Here is a 21590-nt window from a genome sequence, read left to right on the forward strand (position 1 = left end):
AAATGTTTTTCTTAATTTTCTTAAAGTTTGTCTTGGTCTTCTGGTTAAACTCGGTAACTCCTCGATCCATCCGAGCCTTTTCTTACTGTTCTAAAAGATGATAATTAACAAAATTGATAATAAACACAAAAAATATAAATCATTCCACTCAAAAAGTATAAGTAGGTATACTACAAATCTAATTTTTACATTTTTTGGCTAATTATTTTTTGTTACACGTATGAATTCTTTTTTGAAATGAATTATTTTATGTCCCTTTTTTAATCTAATATAGTAAAATTCATATGATTACTATATGATTTATTTATTGCATAAAACACAGTGTAACGACTAACGATGAAATAATGAAACTCTTAAAATACTTTCTTTGTTATTTTTTTTTTATTATTTCACCGTTTAAGTAACGGAAGTGCTTTAAATTACGTTTTATATGCTTAAGCCTGTATTCCAAGACTTTTATTTGAATTTCACGCCCATATAAAGTGTTTTAAAGATATTTTATATGGTATATTTTAATACGTAGGTGTGCACTTAATTTCGTCTTTATATTTTTAATTTACCAAACAGAATATTATGTAATTGTTACATTATACTGATCAATTAGAACAGTTTAACGGGCATTAGATTTTTAGGATTATATTTTTATTAAGTCTTCATCGTACACGTTTCTATTTTTAGTTTTCTATGGAGCACTTGCTCCCGTTCCCCAACAAAAAAAAAAAAGCAAATATTTGGTTTTGAAAAAAATCTATTATAATTGTGTTCTATAATCTTCATAATTGGACTACGATTTGTTGTTATTTACAAATTACAATTAATTGTGTTTATAGTTATATAATAACAGACATAATTATATCTGCAGTAATATAATATATATTTCAAGTAGGTACAATCGTCAAACATATTATGATAAGAATGAAAAAAAAAAAATCTAGATTGATACAGAAAAATACTTGAAATAATCCGCTTTGCTCTCTGCAACACAATGCGTGATATTTTACAACTGATACGATGATACGTAGAAACGAGATTTTGTTTTCGAAATATTATTCACACACACCTAAATATATTAACGGCATTCCGTTTGTTTTTTCATACACACAACAACAACAACAACAACAACAAACTATATAGCCGGCTTTATATAAGACATATAATCACGCCCTGCGCAGTATAGGTGCGGTGATCAAAGTACTCGAATTAGTAAACGCGGCAAATGTCGGAGACGGTTTAAAAGCTGACCGTTTGTAAAAAAAAAAAAAAGAACGCTGACTGTTCGCACGATTCGAAAACGAGTAGTTACTGTGCGCGCGTATTAATTAGGCGTACAGCACCGCTATCGCGGCCGGTGTTGCAGCGCGATTGGCGAGCGCGCGTGACGCTGCGCCGCCGTCACCTTCTCCTCCCGTTACTCCTTCTCCTCTCGTCGTCGTCGTCGTCATCGTCATTATCATCCATCATCGTCATCATCGTAATAATTATCATCGTTCGAACGGCGGCTACACGCGTTCACGCCGTTGCAGTGCACCGCGGTCACAGTATGTGTTCGAACAGCGATAATAATAATATAATATTATAATAATTAGATATTATAATATTATTAGGTACCTGTACAGCTACCGTAACGACCGAACGCGCGCCAAAGTCCATCCGCGACACCGGGTTTGCGTTTTTTTTTTCCCCGATAGATTATACGATGATGATGGTTTCCAAGAGGAAAACGCGTAAAAACGTCCGGGCGCATCACGAGCACGTGTGGTGTTCGTTTCGCGCGAGCAGTGGTGGTGGGAGTAGCGTTTGCGACGGGGACACCGCGGCGGAACCGCCGATAAGATTAAAACGAAACGCACGCGTCGGAGGCGGAGGCGACGGTAACGAGGCGAGTCGTCGTCCAACGTCTTCGGCACAGCTTGCACGACGTTCGCGAATTCCGCAGCGGTCCCATGTCTGCTACCGACGAGCACGTGGACCAGCGACTGAAACCGCCGCAGAACCGCCGGCCAGAGCTGCAGCAAGTCGAGCTGGCGCGCCGGTCTCCACCGCGGTACGGCGTAGACCCCGCGTGGACGTACCGAGCGCTCACCGTGCTCGACGTGTTCCTCCATGTGTTCGTCGCGTCCACCTTCGTCATCGGCATATGGCGAGCTTCGTACCAACTGTTCGTGCACTACCACACGGCCATGAACCCTTGGTTGGCCACCGGTGGGTCCGTCCTCGTACAATTGGTTTGTATATTATAAACTAAAAAATAATATGTATAAAATGTAGGTACTGTCCTATAATAGGCGTAGAGTCCTAGAAGCCCGTCGATGTGCACTCGAGTCGGTCGTTTAGAATTTTGGTTTTCGCTTCACCGTGTACTAGCTGTGGACTTTGCTCGACACGACGTCGAATATTTTCTCTTTTTGGGCGGATATTATAATACTATACTGTACGCCTCGAGTCTCCTCGCCGGTGGCATGCGATAGGTATTGATGTGGCATCACTCGTTCTATATATCTGGTTTAACTCTCCGTTTTATATGGTAGGTACACGTAGGTCCCTATTACATATTATTTTTTTCGATTTCCACGTTGGATGCCTAAATAATTTTAAGCCTTCGTGTAAACGTATTATTTTCACATAAGTAGGTAGTTAAATTTACGGTTTTGGTGCGGGCATTGCTTCCATGTTTCCATATTCATCTCATACGTACATGGCTAAATGGCTAATGCATTAGTTTGGCACTTACCATATACCTACTATGCACTGCTTATGTATAGCACCTAGCACTTTTGGCGGTGTTTTGTGTGTACTTAGTTGAATATAAATATCGATCACGGTAATTTATAATATGTTATTTTAGTAAATTATACAATTTGATTTGAAAACAAATCGATGTCCTATGTAATTATGACGAGTATTTCGTTTTACAGCCCAACGTTTTTTAACAAAACGCTCTATTCGTTTTATTAAGTTATTGGTTACTCAAACAATATGGCTTTGTGTGGCACCTATACGTAATTTAAGCTTGTATTAACGAATTCATAAGTATTAATTATAGTCAATTCATTCATAATCTAAAGTAGTTATAATAGTTGTTCTCAATTTTTTAATAATATTAATTCAATTTTTTTTTTATTATTAGTTGCTATCAATATTGAGTGATCCCTTAGTAAGATATTTCAAAAGAAAAAACCATTCAAAAATTGCATTTTGGGTGATTTCTAGAGTATATATATATGCAAGATTCGTGATTGGCATGATTATGTATGTGTACCAGGAATGGTTGCTTGAAGTGACATTAAATCATGTACATATAGCTATACCACCTAGCATTGTTCTTACAATTGCCATTGGTATATTATGTTGTGTTCGCATGTTGGCCACAATAATGGGGCCACCTACTTGTGGCCTTGAATTTGATCCCAAACCCGAAGAAATATTTCAATTTGAAAGAATGTTCTGGCCTGAGGTAAGATATCTTTATATATAATTTATAATCCAGCTGTCATTAATATTACGCAACACATGTAATACCACCGTAATGCCATGTCTTTTTAAAGATTTAAATTAGTTTTATTTTTTCTTTCTTCGTTTAAAACAAAATTGTTAAAAAATAATAGTACCTAGTCGAATAATCCCTAGGTATAAATATTAGATTGGTTAAATAAACCATTGATTTTCTTATCATTAAACAAATATAAACATATCGAGAAAAATAATTTTAAAGTGGCATTAGTCAACATAATATCTATTTTCTGGTTTTCAAAAGCTTAAGCTACCTATCATCAGTGAGTTTGGCATTCTACAGTAAAGGGATTTGATTTAAAAATATTATTATTCTAATAATATTTGACCTTTGACATTAAAAACAAAATGTTTTATTTAAAATTATTTGAAACACAATAGCTATTATGATATAATATCTGTACTGTAATTAATTTGAACATCGTATTGTATATTATATTTTTCTTATGTAATTAGTATATAATAATGCAATGTCAATAGGTGGGTAGGTAGTAGGTACACTTTATTTATGTACCTAGATTTCTAGATTTTCGTGATACATATATTATAAACTAATTACTTTGATAAACTATTATGTTTAATTGTATAAATAGGAATTAAGTTTTGTATTTATTTTGATTAATCGTTAATCAATACCTAAACTATAATTATAATTTTGCAATTCTGTATTAAAGTATTATGATAATAATATTATTTTAGCTGCTCTATTTTTTATTTATCAAATGAACTATTAAAGCAATTCAACATTAAATAAATTAATATGTTATAGTTTCTTACATATTTGTAGGTTACAAGAAGATTAAAAAAAACTAAGAATATGTATAAACGAAATATACATGTTTGAACGCACCTATACATATTTATAATTATTTATGCAAATGTTTTATTTTTATTTTGAAAAATATGTTACGAATAATTATAAAAATTAATTGAAGTAAATAATAATTGATTTACTACCCATATTAATGTTCAACGTAGTTACTTAGTAGAATAATATTTTTTCATAAATTGGAAATCGCTTTTTTACACTTCGTGAATAAATTTATAATAAATAATGGATAATATTTCATGAAATAAATTCAGGTTAAATAAATAAAAAAAAACTAATAAAAGTACCTAAAAAATCAAAATATTTTGAAATATTTTATGATTATAACTTAGAAGAAAATGTTAGTATTTATTACTTATTTTTCTCTAATTCTCAAATGCTCTATTGTTTTTTTTTCATTTATTTATTTCGACTATTTAGATAAGTACTAAGAATTTTTTTATCTAGACTCTCAAAGTATCAACTAAATTAATTTTATACCAGACACCACCCTCAAAGTTAAAAATCAAAGCCTTTTTACAGCTCAAAAAAGTTCACAAACTAAAATACAAACATATAAAATAATTGCAGTGACCAATACTTGAAAAAGTATCTATTAATGTAACTTTTTCTTATTAAACGAAGTGTAATAAATAAAAGGATTTCACTAATTCATTACGATATATATATATAAATTTATTAATACTAAAACAAACGAAGTAATAGATTTAATAAAAACACTTATAATAACATATGATAATATAAGTTATATTATATATTTATAGTATAACATTATTCTTAATTAGAATAAATTATACATTTTTGTAAATCATAACATAAATTTGATAATCTAATAACTAATTGATACTTATATCTATCTTTATTTTTATTTTTATTTTAACACATAACCTTGAACTTTACACAATAATATAAAACTGAATAAATTAACACTAATATACAAATACCAATAAATTGTGATTAAATTACACTAAACTATAGATTTTATAAAAAGCTTCACAACTTACAAATTTTAAATCAAGTCTTATTATAACATGGTATTATCTAATGATTTTTTTTAGAAAATTTTAAATTTTATCTCAAGGTTAGGTTATAATTTATAACATATTTAAAAGGGTAGAAAATAATTACTCACGATATTTTTTAGGAATACCTTTAATTTGAAAAACAACATAAGAAGTGCTTTTCTTGGAATAGTTTTTCCATATAAAACTGTCTTTGTCAAGATGATCGAAGCGAGTTACTAATTCCCCAGTAATAATAGTATGTATATTCTTCCATGTTATAAACCTACCATAATAATTTTAATTTTTTTCGTAGACGTAAACTCGGTAGTTGATAATTTAACTACATACCCACTATTTTTTTTTTAAGTAGGTGGATATGCAGGTTCAATTTTTATAAAGTATACATTTATAAGTATAAAAATAAGTCCAAATTTAATTAAAGTTAATTGAAAATTATTATTTTAAAGATTAGGTTCAATGGAAAATAAAATAAAATAATACTGTATTAAATAATCAGTGTAAGTACAAAAATACACCATAATAATAATTGTTATACTTAAAAATATATTTTCATTTAAATAATTTATCAAAAATCATATTTTTTTATAACTCAATATTGTAATTATTTTGAATATGATTTGTAGTATTTTATTTAAAAATACAAAGTACATACATCATTTATGTGGGAGATGGGGAAACAGAACACGCGTTTACGCCTATTTTTTTTATACCTACAAAAAATAAAACAAAAGCATCAATATTCAATATGTGTTTTAATTTTCAAATATATTTTCGCTATGGTCTAACAATTGATCAGCTTCCAATGGACAATTGATAACAGTAATATATTAATATATTATATAGGTACCTAAGTATATAAAACATTAAACAAGTATTCAATAACAAATATTAGTAAAAGATGATGCATACAATGCACACAGATTTCTTATTACAATAGATTATAATATCCGAATAAAACAATCACATATACGTTATTTGGATAAGCATAATTTAAATGTATATAAAAATTGTAAAGTATTTAGTTAAGTTCGAATCGATATACGATATACCTACCGAACTATCGAAGACATACATATTCTTGTAAATTTGCTTAACTATCAAAAAATTTTTTTAACTAGTATTATAATTAATATATGAAAGTTGTATAGTAGTATAATAACTAGCCTATGTCAAATATATTATCAAATGGCACCATGTTATTGTATGTACGAATTTAAACTACAAGACTTATCTTTAGAATTGAAATAATATAAAATAACACAGTTTTATAATTTCTCATTAAAAATATCAAAAATAATAATATAGTTTGAAAATTGCTTTTAATATGAACATTGTAGCTTGATAATGATTTAAAATGATCTGCAAATATTTTGACACCAACACTTAAAAAAAAGACGAAAGTAGTTCGTTTGATTTAGGTTTGGTTATGCCGTTGGATATTTACTATGTACCTGAAATCCATCATATATTTTTTCAGACACTTATTACTTTTAAATGTAAAAACTACAAAAAATTGTATACATAATAGTACTATCTCTTGAAATATAATTTTGATAACCTTTACTGTTCCATTGTGATACACTTATACACATCGAATGAAATAGTATAATTATCTCAGGCATTGCCGCATCATAAAATAATAGGAAAATATTTTAGAAACTAATTTTAGTGTAACGACTAACCAACTAATTAGAGAAAATTCGCTATGACTTAGATAAATGGTTAATATTATTAAATAATAACTATTGAGTTATAAGAGTATCACTATTCACTATCAGCTAATACTTTATTTCCTCTTAGATTATTAGTCTTAGTGTATGCAAAAAATATCCTACGTAACATTTAAGCATCTCGTATTAAGAAATAATATATTATAATAATAATAATAGTAGTAATTATGTTGATATACAATGATAAAAATATCCTTGTTTAAGGTAACAATGTAGTTGTTCTTTCATTGACCAATTATTTCACTACTCATTATTAGCTTATCAAATAAAGGGTTATTAGGAAAAAGAAATAATGACTCCATCTCTGTTATGTTCAGTTTCGTCTATTATTTATTTTGTTATAATTTGAATTCAGGTTATAAAGTTTCACAACATTTATTTATGTATGTTTAACATAAATGTATAATGTTAAGATTTCTTCGTTTTAAATAAAATCAGTATAGAAAATATTTGTTTATTCAAAACATATAAATAAGTTAATTACAGTTAAAACACCAAATATTTTTTAAAGTCATGTAATATACTTATTAATAATAACTATGTGTATAAGTTATTATACAATCATTCGAATTTAATTTTCTTCAAATAGGAGCTTTCTGAATCTATACAGTCTCCAACGTTTTTGTTACTTCAGAAGTCATTTTTGGAAATTCTTTATAGCTGCTTCGTATCATTCTGTTTTATTTCATTCATAATTTGAAAATGTTAGTTTTTAAGATCTTTTTAGCAGCCTGAATATGAACCCGAGATCTATATTTCATGTGTGTCTGGTAAACAGCGGAAAATATTAATCATATAATATACCTTTATAGTATTCCTTTGTTATATATAGTCTTTATTGTTAGTCTGATTTTTAGTAGCGTACTCATAATAGTATAATTTAAAAAAATCAAGTAATACTTCATATTGTTTGATTAAACCTTGTATAACCATATAAATTATATGCAATATGAATATTAAAAAAAAAACTTTATAAATTAAATTTCAATTTAAAAAAATTGTGTAATAATCACATTGATACCAATCTATAATATATAACAATTTTATTAGTAATTTATTTAAAGATTGTTTATTTACATTTATATACGTAATTTAAATAATAATTCATATTATACATGATACATACATAAATATTTACATATATAGTAAAGTATCATGCAAGGTTGCATAATATACAAATTAGTATATTTTACAAACAAATTAAATCACGATATGATGATGATGATGACACTTCAGAAAGAAAAATCTATTTCATCAAAAGTTGTTTATATTACGTAAAAAAAGAAAAACATGTTATTTGGTAAGATAAATGCATATATAAACTGTATCATAACGCGGACAAAAATTATCGTCAATATCGTGTAAAAAATGGAATATTAACGGTATGAAAAGAACGATTTCTTAAACGGATACAAATAATATGAAATACATAAAACATTATTATTTTTGTTTCTATAAAACGAATTTATTTATAAAATAAGTCGTTACCCATATACTTACGGTTAGTTTAAAAGTTTCAATTTGAATTTAGTCGTTTTATGAATTCAAGCATTTTTTTAAAAAAACAACGATCAAAATGTTCAACAACCTAAAAATCAGTATTTTTTTAATTAACACGCGATTGGCGAAACAAAAGTTAAAGTATTTACGTGCTTACGTGACACAAAAATACATTTTAACGTGTCGTATAAAATTGACGACTGTTCACCTTTATTGACGGGTGGACTGAAAAAAAAAAATTGCGAATCGCCGATGACAGCAGGATGGCGCGAACCACATAAGAAACAACGGATACGCGTATTATATACCTATATAATACAGAGACAATAATAATAATAATAATTGTCCCTGTGGACGAATAATGGATACATATGTATATTATATTATTAACCGAACGTCGGCGGCGACACAACACAAATGCGACGTCCCAGACAAAAGCGTTTCGCACTTGTCGTCAGTGGGGAGGGCGCAGCACAATGGGCCACCGTCTAATGTTATGAGTGTAATTTTTTTTTTTTATTTATTTATTTAATTTTTTTTTTTTTTATCGGTCGATTGAGATAAAGCCGCAAGTAGCAAAATTGTTCCATCCGCCCGCGGCAGTATAGTAGTGATGTCCGACCATGTCAGCGTCAGTTAACAGCGCGCGCGCGCCGCTTTGTGTCCTCTGACCGCCGTCTCGATCGCCATCGCGTGCACCACAACGATCACGACGCGGACCACCACATCTCGTCGTGTCCTCCCGCGGTCTCCTGCTGATCACGCTCTGCGACGATGACTGCACGGCCGACGACCACGACTGACCGGCCGACCGGCTGCCTGTGCTGCCGCTTCTCCTGCTGCCGCCGCCGTTGCTGTGCTGTGCCGTTGGTCTTGACCGTCTGACCTGCTGAGCCCGCGATTGAATATTACTCGTATACACTCGACGTCGCGTCGTTCCGCCACCCGACTTCCCCTCCACCCGAGACACTCTGCCAGTGCGACACACCGCGTTATCGACACCGTCGCTGTGCTCCACTAGCGATGGCGACGTCTATGCGACGCGAACTGGGCAACGGGCCCACCGCCCTGGTGGCCGTCGACGCCGCACTGTCCACGGTGGTGATCACGCCCGTGGTGGTCACGTACTGGAGGATCACTTGGAAGCTGATGGACATATACATACTGCCCGGCAACCAGGTGTGGAGCACCGCCGCGTCCGTGGGCATCGGGTTCATCGGGCTGTTCATGTTCACGTTGTTCCAGCACCGGTTCAAGCGCTACCTGAAGCCCCGGAAGCACACGGTCTTGTACTACGTCATGTCCAGGAGCTACACGGCGGCGTTCGCGTACTCTTGCGTCAACTCGTGGCGCGGCATCTGGAACACCATGGACATGGTGACGGGCACCCGGTCGCCGACGGTCGCCGCGTCCGTGGTGTTCGGCATATGCAGCTTGGCCTCCATGAAGACCCTGCGCAACATCATCGCTCCCCCGATAGCGATACTCACCGATAACTACGACGGATATTTTGAAGTGCCGACGCTGTTTCGCATCGGAGTTCGAGTGAGATTTGCCTCCCCGACATTGATTACACCGAGCCACAATAATTTTTATTTACTACCCTATGTTTACTATAATACGACGATATGGAGTACTGTGGCACGACCCCTACTCGTGATTTTTATATAATTATATAAAAATATAATAATTATAATTATTATAATCGCGTACATTTCTCACGGTCGTATATTATTTTCTTTTTTATCATCGGAGCGTTATGCCTTACTGAGTTTCCGTAAAAGCATAAAGGTTTGTCGATATATCTCATAAAACTATTTATTTTTTTCAATCTTTCATTCGGGAAAACGTTTAATACTATAAACGACGTTTTGAAATATATAAAATAAATCACAAATCGTTAATTTGACCGTAAATTTTTCCACACCGATAGGTACTTTACTATTGAAAATTTATTTTAAATATTTCAACATCATGGCAAGTGAATTGGAATCGAGGAATGCATTGGATTTTAAAATAATATTTCATCTTATAAAGACTTTTTTAGGCTGGAGTACTCTGAAATTTTAAAAACTAAATTCAAGTTAGACAATTATACTTAGTTCTTTGAAAGGTTTGCTTATTAATTTAACGAGACTCGGTGCTTTTTTAAAACTTGTTCTTTGTCTAAATATTAAAAGTAGGTTAATGCAAAAATACTACAAAGTATAATATAGAAATTTGCTAACATTTTGAAATCACGAGACTTATTTCGTGAAATTTGGTAATTTATAAATGTTTTATAAAAAAAAAAAAATTAAATTATACCGTTACCTACCTATAATCTATACCATGTGTGTTTTACTATACGTAGGCTGCTTACAGTAGTATTTAATTAAATGTATTACTATAATAAGTTTCAAAAGAAATTTAATAAATTGTAAATAAAATTTAGTTTGAACCTTAAGTACCTACATTGGGTTTAAAATTTGTTTGTAATTTAACACTATGTTATACTATAAAAAAATGTATTGGAAAAGTACAAATAATGTTTATAAATACCTATACATTGGCTATTCTATTATATAATATATTATAGGTATTATATCATTTTTAATTATTATTTTTTTCACTTAAATTATCATGTCATTTTAATATTAAATTTTTTTGATTTATTTAAATAATTAAAAAAAATTGCATTCACAAGTATTTTTGCCAATGGCCACTGTCTTGTTTATAACACAAGTATAAACTTTTATTTCAACATGAAATGACTAAATATTATGTTTATACCTACCTGTGATTAAATAAAATAACTTAAGGTCCATAACTAATGATACATATAATAAATAAATATATATTATTAATTTAAAAATGTGTACCATTAAACGATTAAACTATATGTAAAAAAATAATTGCTGTGAAGTATTTAAAGGTCGTTGAGTCCGTAATACGACATTCATAAGTGTGTTTGAATCCCTCATTCTATTAAAAGTCTTTATTGTATGTTAGTTAGGTAGGTATATGTATTAGAATATAGATCCCATCATTTATCATTCGTTTGCGGAAAGCGAAATTATTTATCTTGATCCAGTTCAAAACCGATTCCATAGTGTCATTGTCATCTTAAAAAAACGCTAATGGTCTTACTATAATAATTTAACATGTTCAACCATCATAGATTATTAAGGCCAACTGAGTTAAAACTTGTGGGATTTTTTACAAACGTCCCAACTCGAATATTTAACATTAATTCTATTACTCAATAGATGACTTTTCAAATACGGTCACTACTGTCTCAATAATCGGGCTACGTGATAATCCTATACGTCCAGTAATAAGATAATAATTACAACACTTTACAAAAATAGCTATAGAATCCCTAAATTTATCCAACGATCCCAGTAAACTGATAAGATAAGATATTTTACCTATGAAAACTACAAGACAAAGATTCTAGTAGGTAATTCATCTAGAAATATATTAAAAATATATATATAATTTTTGATAACATCAACTTATGTAAAAAATATGTACTTTTTTAAAGGAATAATAACAGATGCCTAGGTGTATATGTAAAATGTAGATATAATTTAATAAATATTTTAGTTTTTAATTATAAATTACACTCCACTTCTAAACAATACACATGTAGATAACCAAAACTCTATTGAAGCTAGTCATAACTTATAACAAATTATTGTTTGTCTTGAGTTAATACGTATTTTTATTTCTGAAGAATTTTTAAATTAGGTACCTCGATAAATGAAATAAATTAAAAAAGTTTATTGGTTTTACTAAATATCTAAAATAAACAAGATCTTTTTCTGTTTTTGCTGAACAATTAAGTATTTTAATTAAGCAAGAAAAAATGGTAATTTATAATAAAAATACAAACAAAATAAATTAAAATTTTTTTCTAGTTATAGTTTTAAGAAATCTGTTTAAAATAGTTTTTATTAACTAGTGAGTTCATTTAATTAATTTGAATTAAGATCTCTAGGTAATAATGGTATAATTATAAATATAGTCATATATTTGTCGTACTTATCATTTGTTTATATGTAATAATCAAATAAATATTTTTTTTATTATGTATGTATAATATTTTTTATTATAGGATGGTACTGGATCATGGCTGTATGTATTGGACAGCTTTTTCAGCGTTTGTATTATCGGTTCGTTGGTAGTCATCGTTTGGCGAGGTGTTTGGAGTCTAATGGACGAATATATATACCCGGAAGATGAAAATACATCCGCAATTATGTCATTGGTAATGTATAAATAATAATATTTATTGTATAAAAGAATGACACATTAAATTATTTTAACAAAATCATGTTAAGTTAATAAAAATTTGTCATAAAAAAGTATTTATAAAATTTCGAACTAGTGCCGTTAGGGAACCTATAAATTATTTTTATAATCTTCTACACTAATTTTCAACTAATAGGTATTAAAAAGGATTGTCTCTAGTTGAAATAATATGAATAAATTTGATGGTTTATGAACAAGTAAATTTTTTCATAATTTATGAAATAAATGGTTTTTTAATAAAAAAAAATAGAAGAAACGATATAAAAAACAGTAGGAACCAATAAAATAAAGTAATAGAACGATGATAATGATGATAACTAATTGAGAACAATTTATTTTTTTAATGACCTAATTGTGCATTGAAAAAATATTTTTTTACCAATTTTTTGGCAACTTTAAAACCGGACATATACGGATCTGATGAAATACTTGTATATTATTACCAATATTTACACGTATCACTCGTACGTATCATTATTTATTGATGAACAAGATTTTTATTTGTTATCTACATAACGTATTATATTATATCATGTTTCTGTGATTTGATAAACTAATATTGTCCAATGTCGAATCGGATTTTTTCATGGTTAGTCTAGACTCTAACTTAATCAAAATATCAGTCGTTGCACCGTATAATTGTATACTCAACATTTTTTAATTATTATGCAATATATATATAAACCAACAATACATAGAAATTTCATTTTTTTTTTTAAATATTCTTTTAAACTAATTATAATTTATTTTAATGAATAAAAAATAAATAAATACGGCAACGTTGCATGTATTTTTGTGATCAATATCGTTTTTTTTATTTCCTATTGTTTGATTGCGTCTAGCTTAATTTGGTTGCAGTCATTTGGTTGTAGAACATATTATTTATTGTATGTAATAGTTTGATAAAGTTAAGACTACATAATATGTTAACTATTTGTTTCAAATAATGGAAAATTCAAAATATAGTTTGAAGAACGCAAGAAACTTAAATTGTTGAACGCCTGTAGAAAACATTTGCTTAATGAAAAAATTACAATAATTTATTTTAACGTTTGTTAATTGGTCTTTTCCGTATTCTGATTGACCGTAATCGTAGTTTGTGTTTTATTAAATGTTTTCGAACCACACACGTTTATCTTTCATCTTAACATTGCTATATTACAACCATAGCCAGTTTAAAAATAAATAGAATCGTATTATGTAGTATTGTACTGTTATGTAGTATTAAACCATTCAACATTAAATTATTCTATAAAAAGTTCTTAACAACCATTGACCTATCAAACATATTTACGTATTATATATTATTATATTAACATGAATTCAATACCTATTTTTATTTTATAGAAAATATTTTTGAATTAAATATCAGTAGGTAAGTATAGTCTACTTGATCGGATATTTGTATATACTAACATTAGTAACTGAGATTAAATCAAAATTAAAGTATGATTTATTAATTAAATAGGTGCATTAAGTAATTAAATATTTCTGTAGATAAAATAATTAAACATTTTTTAGAAAACATTACATCATGATTTGTTATCATTGACCTTTGTATGTTTTACTTGAGTGACAGTGGTATATCACAAAAACATTAAGGAAGTTTAATTACAAAACGTTGATAACTATATAATACATAGTATAATACCTATCTTACAAATACAAACCAAGACAATGTTAATAAAATAAAATGTTATAAAAAATAATTTATAAAACATTAAAATATGGCAATATATTTTTAAAAATTAAATATTGAATCATAAACTTTTTTTACATAATCTATAACTGTTATCAAAAAAATGACCATTGACGTTTTTAATATGTACTATAAAGATTAATGGTAACTATTTGTTATTCATAGACATAATTAAAGATCGTTATAACTACACTAAATAAAAAATCCTCTCATTTTAGGAACTTTGACATGAATAATTATTATTTATTAACATATTAATTAATTATTATTACATATTATATAATATAAACAATGATGAGATCACTCTCCAAAAAAGTTATTTTGATTTCTAGCAGAAATTTTTTTGTTAAATCGGTTAAATAAATAAATCGCGTGGATATTATAATTAATCATTGATAATCAGTATAGGTTATAAAAATAGAAAAAATTTAAATTTGTATTTTATACAAAATCGAAAAATCGACTATCGTTTTAACAATTTAACTGAAAAAAAATACTACCTATGTATTTTTTATTTTTAGAAATAGCTGCAAAAACAATTTGAATAATCTTGAATTAAACTATCTGAATATTTACCAATAAAAAAAATATTATGGATTTTTTAACTCATATTGTACAATAATATAGATTCTAGATGCATTACTCTCTCCAGTAAGAACTTTATACACAATATTTTTCTCTTAATAATCAGATAAATTATGATAATAATTTAAAACCTTGCTAAAATGTACATACTACCGCGCGTACAATTTTGTGTATGCACTTAAAATCCTTTTAATTACTTTCAGGTTTATCTTTAATTAGATTTATAAATTTAATAATTTAATAGTTATTAAAAATAGTAGGTATATATTACTATAGTTAAAATCTGATCGTAGTCTTACTAATTATATTATTTATATTTTTAGGTTATCGGATATAGTGTAGTACTACTTGCTTTTGCATTACAACCGGCTGTAAAAAAATTGGTTAACAAAATTAATGGCTTGAAGCGAATACTGGCTGTGGATGTATACTTACTATTTTCATTTTTTGGTGCTGTAAACGTGTGGAGAGGAGTATGGGTTATGCTGGATAATCACTTTATACCAGGTTAGATATTGAAATCACATAATATTATAGTTTAAAATACCTAACGTATATAAAGATTTAGTAAGTATTATTACGAAATTATATAAATTTAAAATAAAAACAAATAAAACAGAAAATAAAACCAAAAAGTTATCAATATTTTCAGTAAAAGAGATAAAATCTATAGTCAATAATACGTTCTTGACATTGCATTTGTATATAATTTGAAATTTAAAGTTTTTATGACTATGATTCTCTTGATAATAAACTCAATTTTCTTTTTTTAAACAATGTATAGGTTATAACTTATAAATATAAAATAAAATTAGAAAATTGACATTAAAAGTAAGATAGAAATTGGTTTTATGTTTTGGAGACAAAAAAAAAACTTTTTTAACGTACAAATTAATTTATAATTTTCATTTTTTAATTATTATTAATAAGGCTGGGCAAGTTAATGATTTTTTTTAATTTAGTTAAGTTAAGTTAATATGCATCAATAAGAAAAAGTTAAAAGTTAATAAAATTTTTGGTTAACTCAGTTAAGTTAAAAGTTTATACATATATTTTTTTAACTTTTTAATAAGTTATAAGTTAAAAAAAAGTTATTTTTTTATATGTTAGCGTTAGGTTAGGTTTATTTATAATTTAATTATTTATAAAATAACGTAACTTAGATTTTATTAAAAATAACTCGTTATTTATTAAGTTAATATCAGTAAACATCAATTAAGTTAAAAATTAAGTTAATGAAAATTAAATTTAAAAAAGTTAAGTTAAAAAGTTAAAATTAACTTAACTTTAACTTGTTAACTCGTTTATGCCCAGGCTTGATTATTAAGTATTATACTTTTTTTAAATCCAATAAATAAAATTTTGTAACTAGCCAGGGAAGTTGCTTTGCTATATAATACGGTTTGAATATAACTCATCATTGAGTAGATCAATGTACCTAATGGATATTATATTACCTTATTTATTAGTTAAAACATTATATCATCATTAATATTATTGCTAATAACTGATAATTCAATACCAACGTAAATACCTAATAATTATATGAGTATAAGTTTGTAGTATAAATAGCTTAAAAATGTATTGGAAAACTCAAAAATATTAAAAATGTCAAAAAAATGATTGGAAAAATGGTTATTTTTTGTTTAAATCTTCTGTTTTATCAAAACAATTCAAGCCTACCATAAAATGTTGCGAATCGTGTATTTCTCATAGCTGTACGCACAATAATATAATATGAAAAACTATGATTTAAATTTTCAAGCTATTTGAGTAATTAATAAAAATTTTATTGACATAATTAAAAAAAAATAGTACATTTTAATAGTTTCAAATAGCTCAAAAAGAACCAAAATATTTTTAAAATTAATATTATGTTTAAATAAAAATATAAATAAATAATATACATAACTATTGAGAAAATTGATGAAGAGGATAAAGAGAAGATCAATTTTGTAACTCTTTTGAGAAACGCTAGAAGGTAAAACAGTGGAGTAGACAAGAATTTTCATTAGGAAGGGGATATATATATATATTTACCCCAAAAAATTAGCTAATTTTCTTAAAACAAAAATTATTTAATTTTTTCTATTATCGGTATAATGTATAAAGTACTTATATAAAAAAAACGATCATATGAGAGATCCATCTCCTATATGGCTATATCTCTCCCACGTATCGACTCTTATGAGGTAAGATAAAGAAATTGAAAATAGCGTCGTGAGTTATTACGACTTGTTTTCAAAATGTGAGGTAGGTCAAGCTATAATTATATAATCATTTCAATGCTTTCGTAAAAATGCGTCTACTCGGTATCTGTATTTTAAGCTTTTTAAAATCTAAACGTAAAAATCTTTATTGGTAGATAAAAACCATAACATTTTTTTCATTATAACACTCAAGTCTATAGAATTTAAAGAAGACTCATACGTTTTTCTCAATGAAATTAAAAAAGAGTTTAGTGTAATGTCGAAATAATTTTTCATTAGTATGATTTATTATTTAATTCAAATCTAACATATAAATTACAGTGACCTACTCAAGATGAAGTACACACTTTAAATCTAGAATTTAGTATTTATAGTACCTATATACTATGTATAAAAGCAACTTACCTGATTTTTTAGGATTAGAAGATTAAAAAGACCATAAGTACACCTAGCTGCACCTGTATCTACTGCCTTTGTCTTAACAACATAAGAAATTATATTCATTAAAAACCATTTATTTAGATTAGTTTTTATTACTTTAGTAAGAATTGACCTGATTATCATATTTGAACTAAAAAACATTATCTGTGTACTCTATTCAATTCTTTGACGTTTTAATTATAAAGAGATGTATGCAAATTTTTCAGTAATATTTATAATATTTATAACTATTTTAATTAATATATAACCATTTTATATAACGATTGATGAGTAAATACATAATAGTGTCATTAGTGTCATCTCTTTTTAAAATATTCAAACATTTAATTTAATTTTTTTTTTTTATGTATTTATGCTACTTTTGAAGCACAACTTATCACGCCATACAGTTTCATAAACAGATAAATATTCGTAACTTCTAAATAAAATAATTAATTAATTATTTAATCATTTATACATACTGTCTTATATTATAAAAATCTATAATTACTTTTCAGATGCTCGTATTACCAGTTACTGGGTATCACATATTGCATGTTTCGGCTTCTTAGTTTTATTAAACTCTTCTAACTCCATATTAGTCCGTGGTGTTTACATAGACGCAGAAGAAGACGGTACACAATGTGTTGATTTTCCATGTTATTATGTACGGCTCTTAGTACAGGTAAGATACAGAATATTGATATTAATTTGTATATTACATTGTAATCAGGGTTGGGCAGTATCAAAGATACAATTATATATATGATACATAAATGATATATATGATAAATGATATATAAATATATATGATACATTTTTTAGAAGTATCATGTATCTATTTTTTATAAAAAGATACAAGATAGTATTATTGTAAATTTTTGTACTGAATAGTACCAAGAAATTTGAATTCGATTTGTAGAAGTAGAACTTTAAAAACTTAAATAAATGAAACAATATAGAGATAATTTTTATTGTGTGTATAATTAATATTGTTTTGTAAATAATTTCGTATGTATGTTAAGTATGGACTATGGACATTAAAGTGTATTATGTAGTTAATTTACGTTTAATAATTAATAAAATTCAATTAGAAATATAAAAGTATCATGTATCTAGATATACTAAATGCATAATATATCATGATACTTTTTTGTTAGTATCTCGCCCAACCCTGATTGTAATATGGTTAAGTATTATTTATAAATTTATTTATTATTATTTTTTTTTTAATTATAATAATAAGCTACTAATGTATACCATATATATATACATCAACATCATTGACATTTCCCCAACCACAAGCTATCTATTTAAATATAAATCATCACAATATGTACAATAAGTACATATTATATTATTCACATATAGAAAATAATGGACCTTGTGTCTCTATTACATATGTTTGTACGAAGACCCACGTTTTCACAATTTGTATTAAAGTATATTTTAAGTATAATTTGTGTAAAAAATATTTAAATAAAAGTCAGACATTTTTTTAAAGTTTATTAATTAATTAAATATTTATTTATGGTTATCTAAGATCAGTTAAATAATATAATGTTCGGCTAATAAAGCTAAAATTATTAACAATAAAGAACAATAAATGTTACAGAAATATTTAATTTACAAGTAACTTAGTAAGTATTGCCATAAATTTTTCATAATTATCTATCTATATTTGGATTTTTTTGTCAAAGTTTAGTCGAGTTTTATTTGTTCGTCTTTCGTCACCTTTAAGAGCAGTAAAAATATATTAATTTTTCAACTATGGAAATAGTGCTTGGTAGAAAATTAGAAATAGTAAGTACTTTATGATGTAAAAGTAAAGAATGTATAATATACCTATTTCAAAATAATAAATAAAATTTAAAAAAAAAATTGAGAAAAAACGAGAATTTTTCGCAAAACCAGTACCTATATATAGCAAAATCAATTTTGTTTCGTTGTTTTAATTTAAAAACAAATAACCATAGATATTTTGGATTTTAATTATATGTTTATGACAGTTTTCAACGTGTAATACATTTTATCTAAATATTTTTTTTTTTAAACTATTTATACCCATTTGAAATTTTCAATGTTTTTCTCTATAAATATCCATATAAAATTATTTACTAGGTTAAAATGTTAAAAAATTGAATATATGACTTTACTAATATTGTTTTTTGATCTTTATAAAAACTTTAAAACTATAAATAAGGAGCATTTTTTTATATACATTTAAATTTCAAATATTGTCAAAATCACTACAATTATATAAATTACAAGTAAAAATACTACAGTCTACAAGTATTTTGTAGTTAAACATTCATAAAATCTTCAAATTATAAAGTTACAAATTGAAAATTGAATACAATGTTCGTCATAAACGTGTAGTTAATAATGGAACTAAAAAATCTAAAAATATTCTTACACAATTATTTTTTTAATGTTTTTGCTATTTACAACTGTGCGAACACAAGTAGTATTCAACGAATATTTTACATAACTAAGATTTGAAAATTTAATTCAAGGTACTTAATAAGCTTTTATAATAATTAAATACTTATAATACAAAAAATACAATATTTTCTGAAAAAATAATATCAACCTAATATATATATTGTATAGTACCTATATAAGATACTACAAATAAGATAGGTAAATTACGAATAGTCTTATCAGAAAATACATCATGAAATAAACTTAAAGTCTCTGAGTTAGAGATATGCAAAAAAATGACACCATCTCCGCTTAGAATCGTTTTTCATTTGCAATGAATTAAACTTAACACTCCTATAACAGTAATCCACTCGACGACACTTAAATACACAGCAGAGCAACACCCACTTACCTAACTTATTTTATCTTAAAATACTGAAAATTAATAATTATAATGTCACAAATTCTTAATTTTTATATTCATTACAAATGCAAAGAAAATGTAACATTTAACAACTCATCCTACAACCAAGACGTATTTTCAAACAATATTAACATTTTTATTGTTTCGTTCAAAATGTATTGAATTGTATTAAAATATTATTTTTTAAAGAAGCATACATTTTTTTTTCTACACTTAGCCTTAATCTATTAATTTATTCCTCTCTTTCAGAAGAGAAAACGGAAAAAACAAATACGCATCGACGAAGAAGGTAAAGAAATGATGCAAATAAAAATTGAAAAAGAAGAGAAAACAGAAGAAATAAATGAGAAAATTTTACTTACAAGTGAAAATGGTGATACAGCCATATCAAATAAAACTGAAGAAACATTAAACAACAGTAGTAAAATCGTTTGACATAACAATAACCAATATTAAGGTTTGTACTTTTGGATCTTAGAAGGTATCATTTTCAAAACACCGAATCCTTTGTGTTCGTTCAAATTAAAAGATTTTTTATATGAAACAATATTTATTATTTATAATCATGTACATATATTTAGCTCGTTTTATTTTTATTGTTTTTCTTTTATAGTTGTGAAAAGTCATACATTATTTAGTTATCATTTAAACCAATGTGTTAATATTATATTTTAAAAGGACATTGAGTTATACATTTTGTAAATAGTACAATTCAGATATTATATTCGTAGTTGATAGTGTAATAAAATGTATTAAATTCACCGATGTTATATTAGTTTGTTAAATGTCTACCTTATTATTAATACTATTGTGTAATTCAGATGTTCGTAGGTATATTAAAATTTTATTTTAGATTTGAGATAAAAAATTATCAAGTAAATCAACTAATTTACTTGAAAGTAGGTACCTGTTTTAAACATATTGTATTTAATTATAAT

The 21590-nt window shown here is 27.0% G+C and overlaps 1 protein-coding gene across 2 annotated transcripts; it reads left to right on the forward strand.

Moving 5' to 3' along the window:
• The first annotated feature begins 1802 nt into the window (after positions 1-1802).
• On the forward strand, positions 1803-21427 carry LOC114131813 (uncharacterized). Of its 2 annotated transcripts, XM_027997122.2 has the most exons (6): positions 1803-2225; positions 3128-3454; positions 12694-12846; positions 15498-15681; positions 18323-18489; positions 20902-21427. In XM_027997122.2, exons 1-6 carry the CDS (start codon positions 1944-1946, stop codon positions 21085-21087), a joined length of 1299 nt encoding a protein of 432 aa, XP_027852923.1. In that variant the 5' UTR covers positions 1803-1943; the 3' UTR covers positions 21088-21427. The 2 variants fall into 2 exon arrangements, with proteins under 2 accessions (XP_027852923.1, XP_027852930.2); XM_027997129.2 differs by lacking the exons at positions 1803-2225; positions 3128-3454 and adding an exon at positions 8677-10139.
• Positions 21428-21590: the final 163 nt, after the last annotated feature.

Source organism: Aphis gossypii, chromosome 2 (genome assembly GCF_020184175.1).
Source record: "Aphis gossypii isolate Hap1 chromosome 2, ASM2018417v2, whole genome shotgun sequence".
Lineage (NCBI taxonomy): Eukaryota > Metazoa > Arthropoda > Insecta > Hemiptera > Aphididae > Aphis > Aphis gossypii.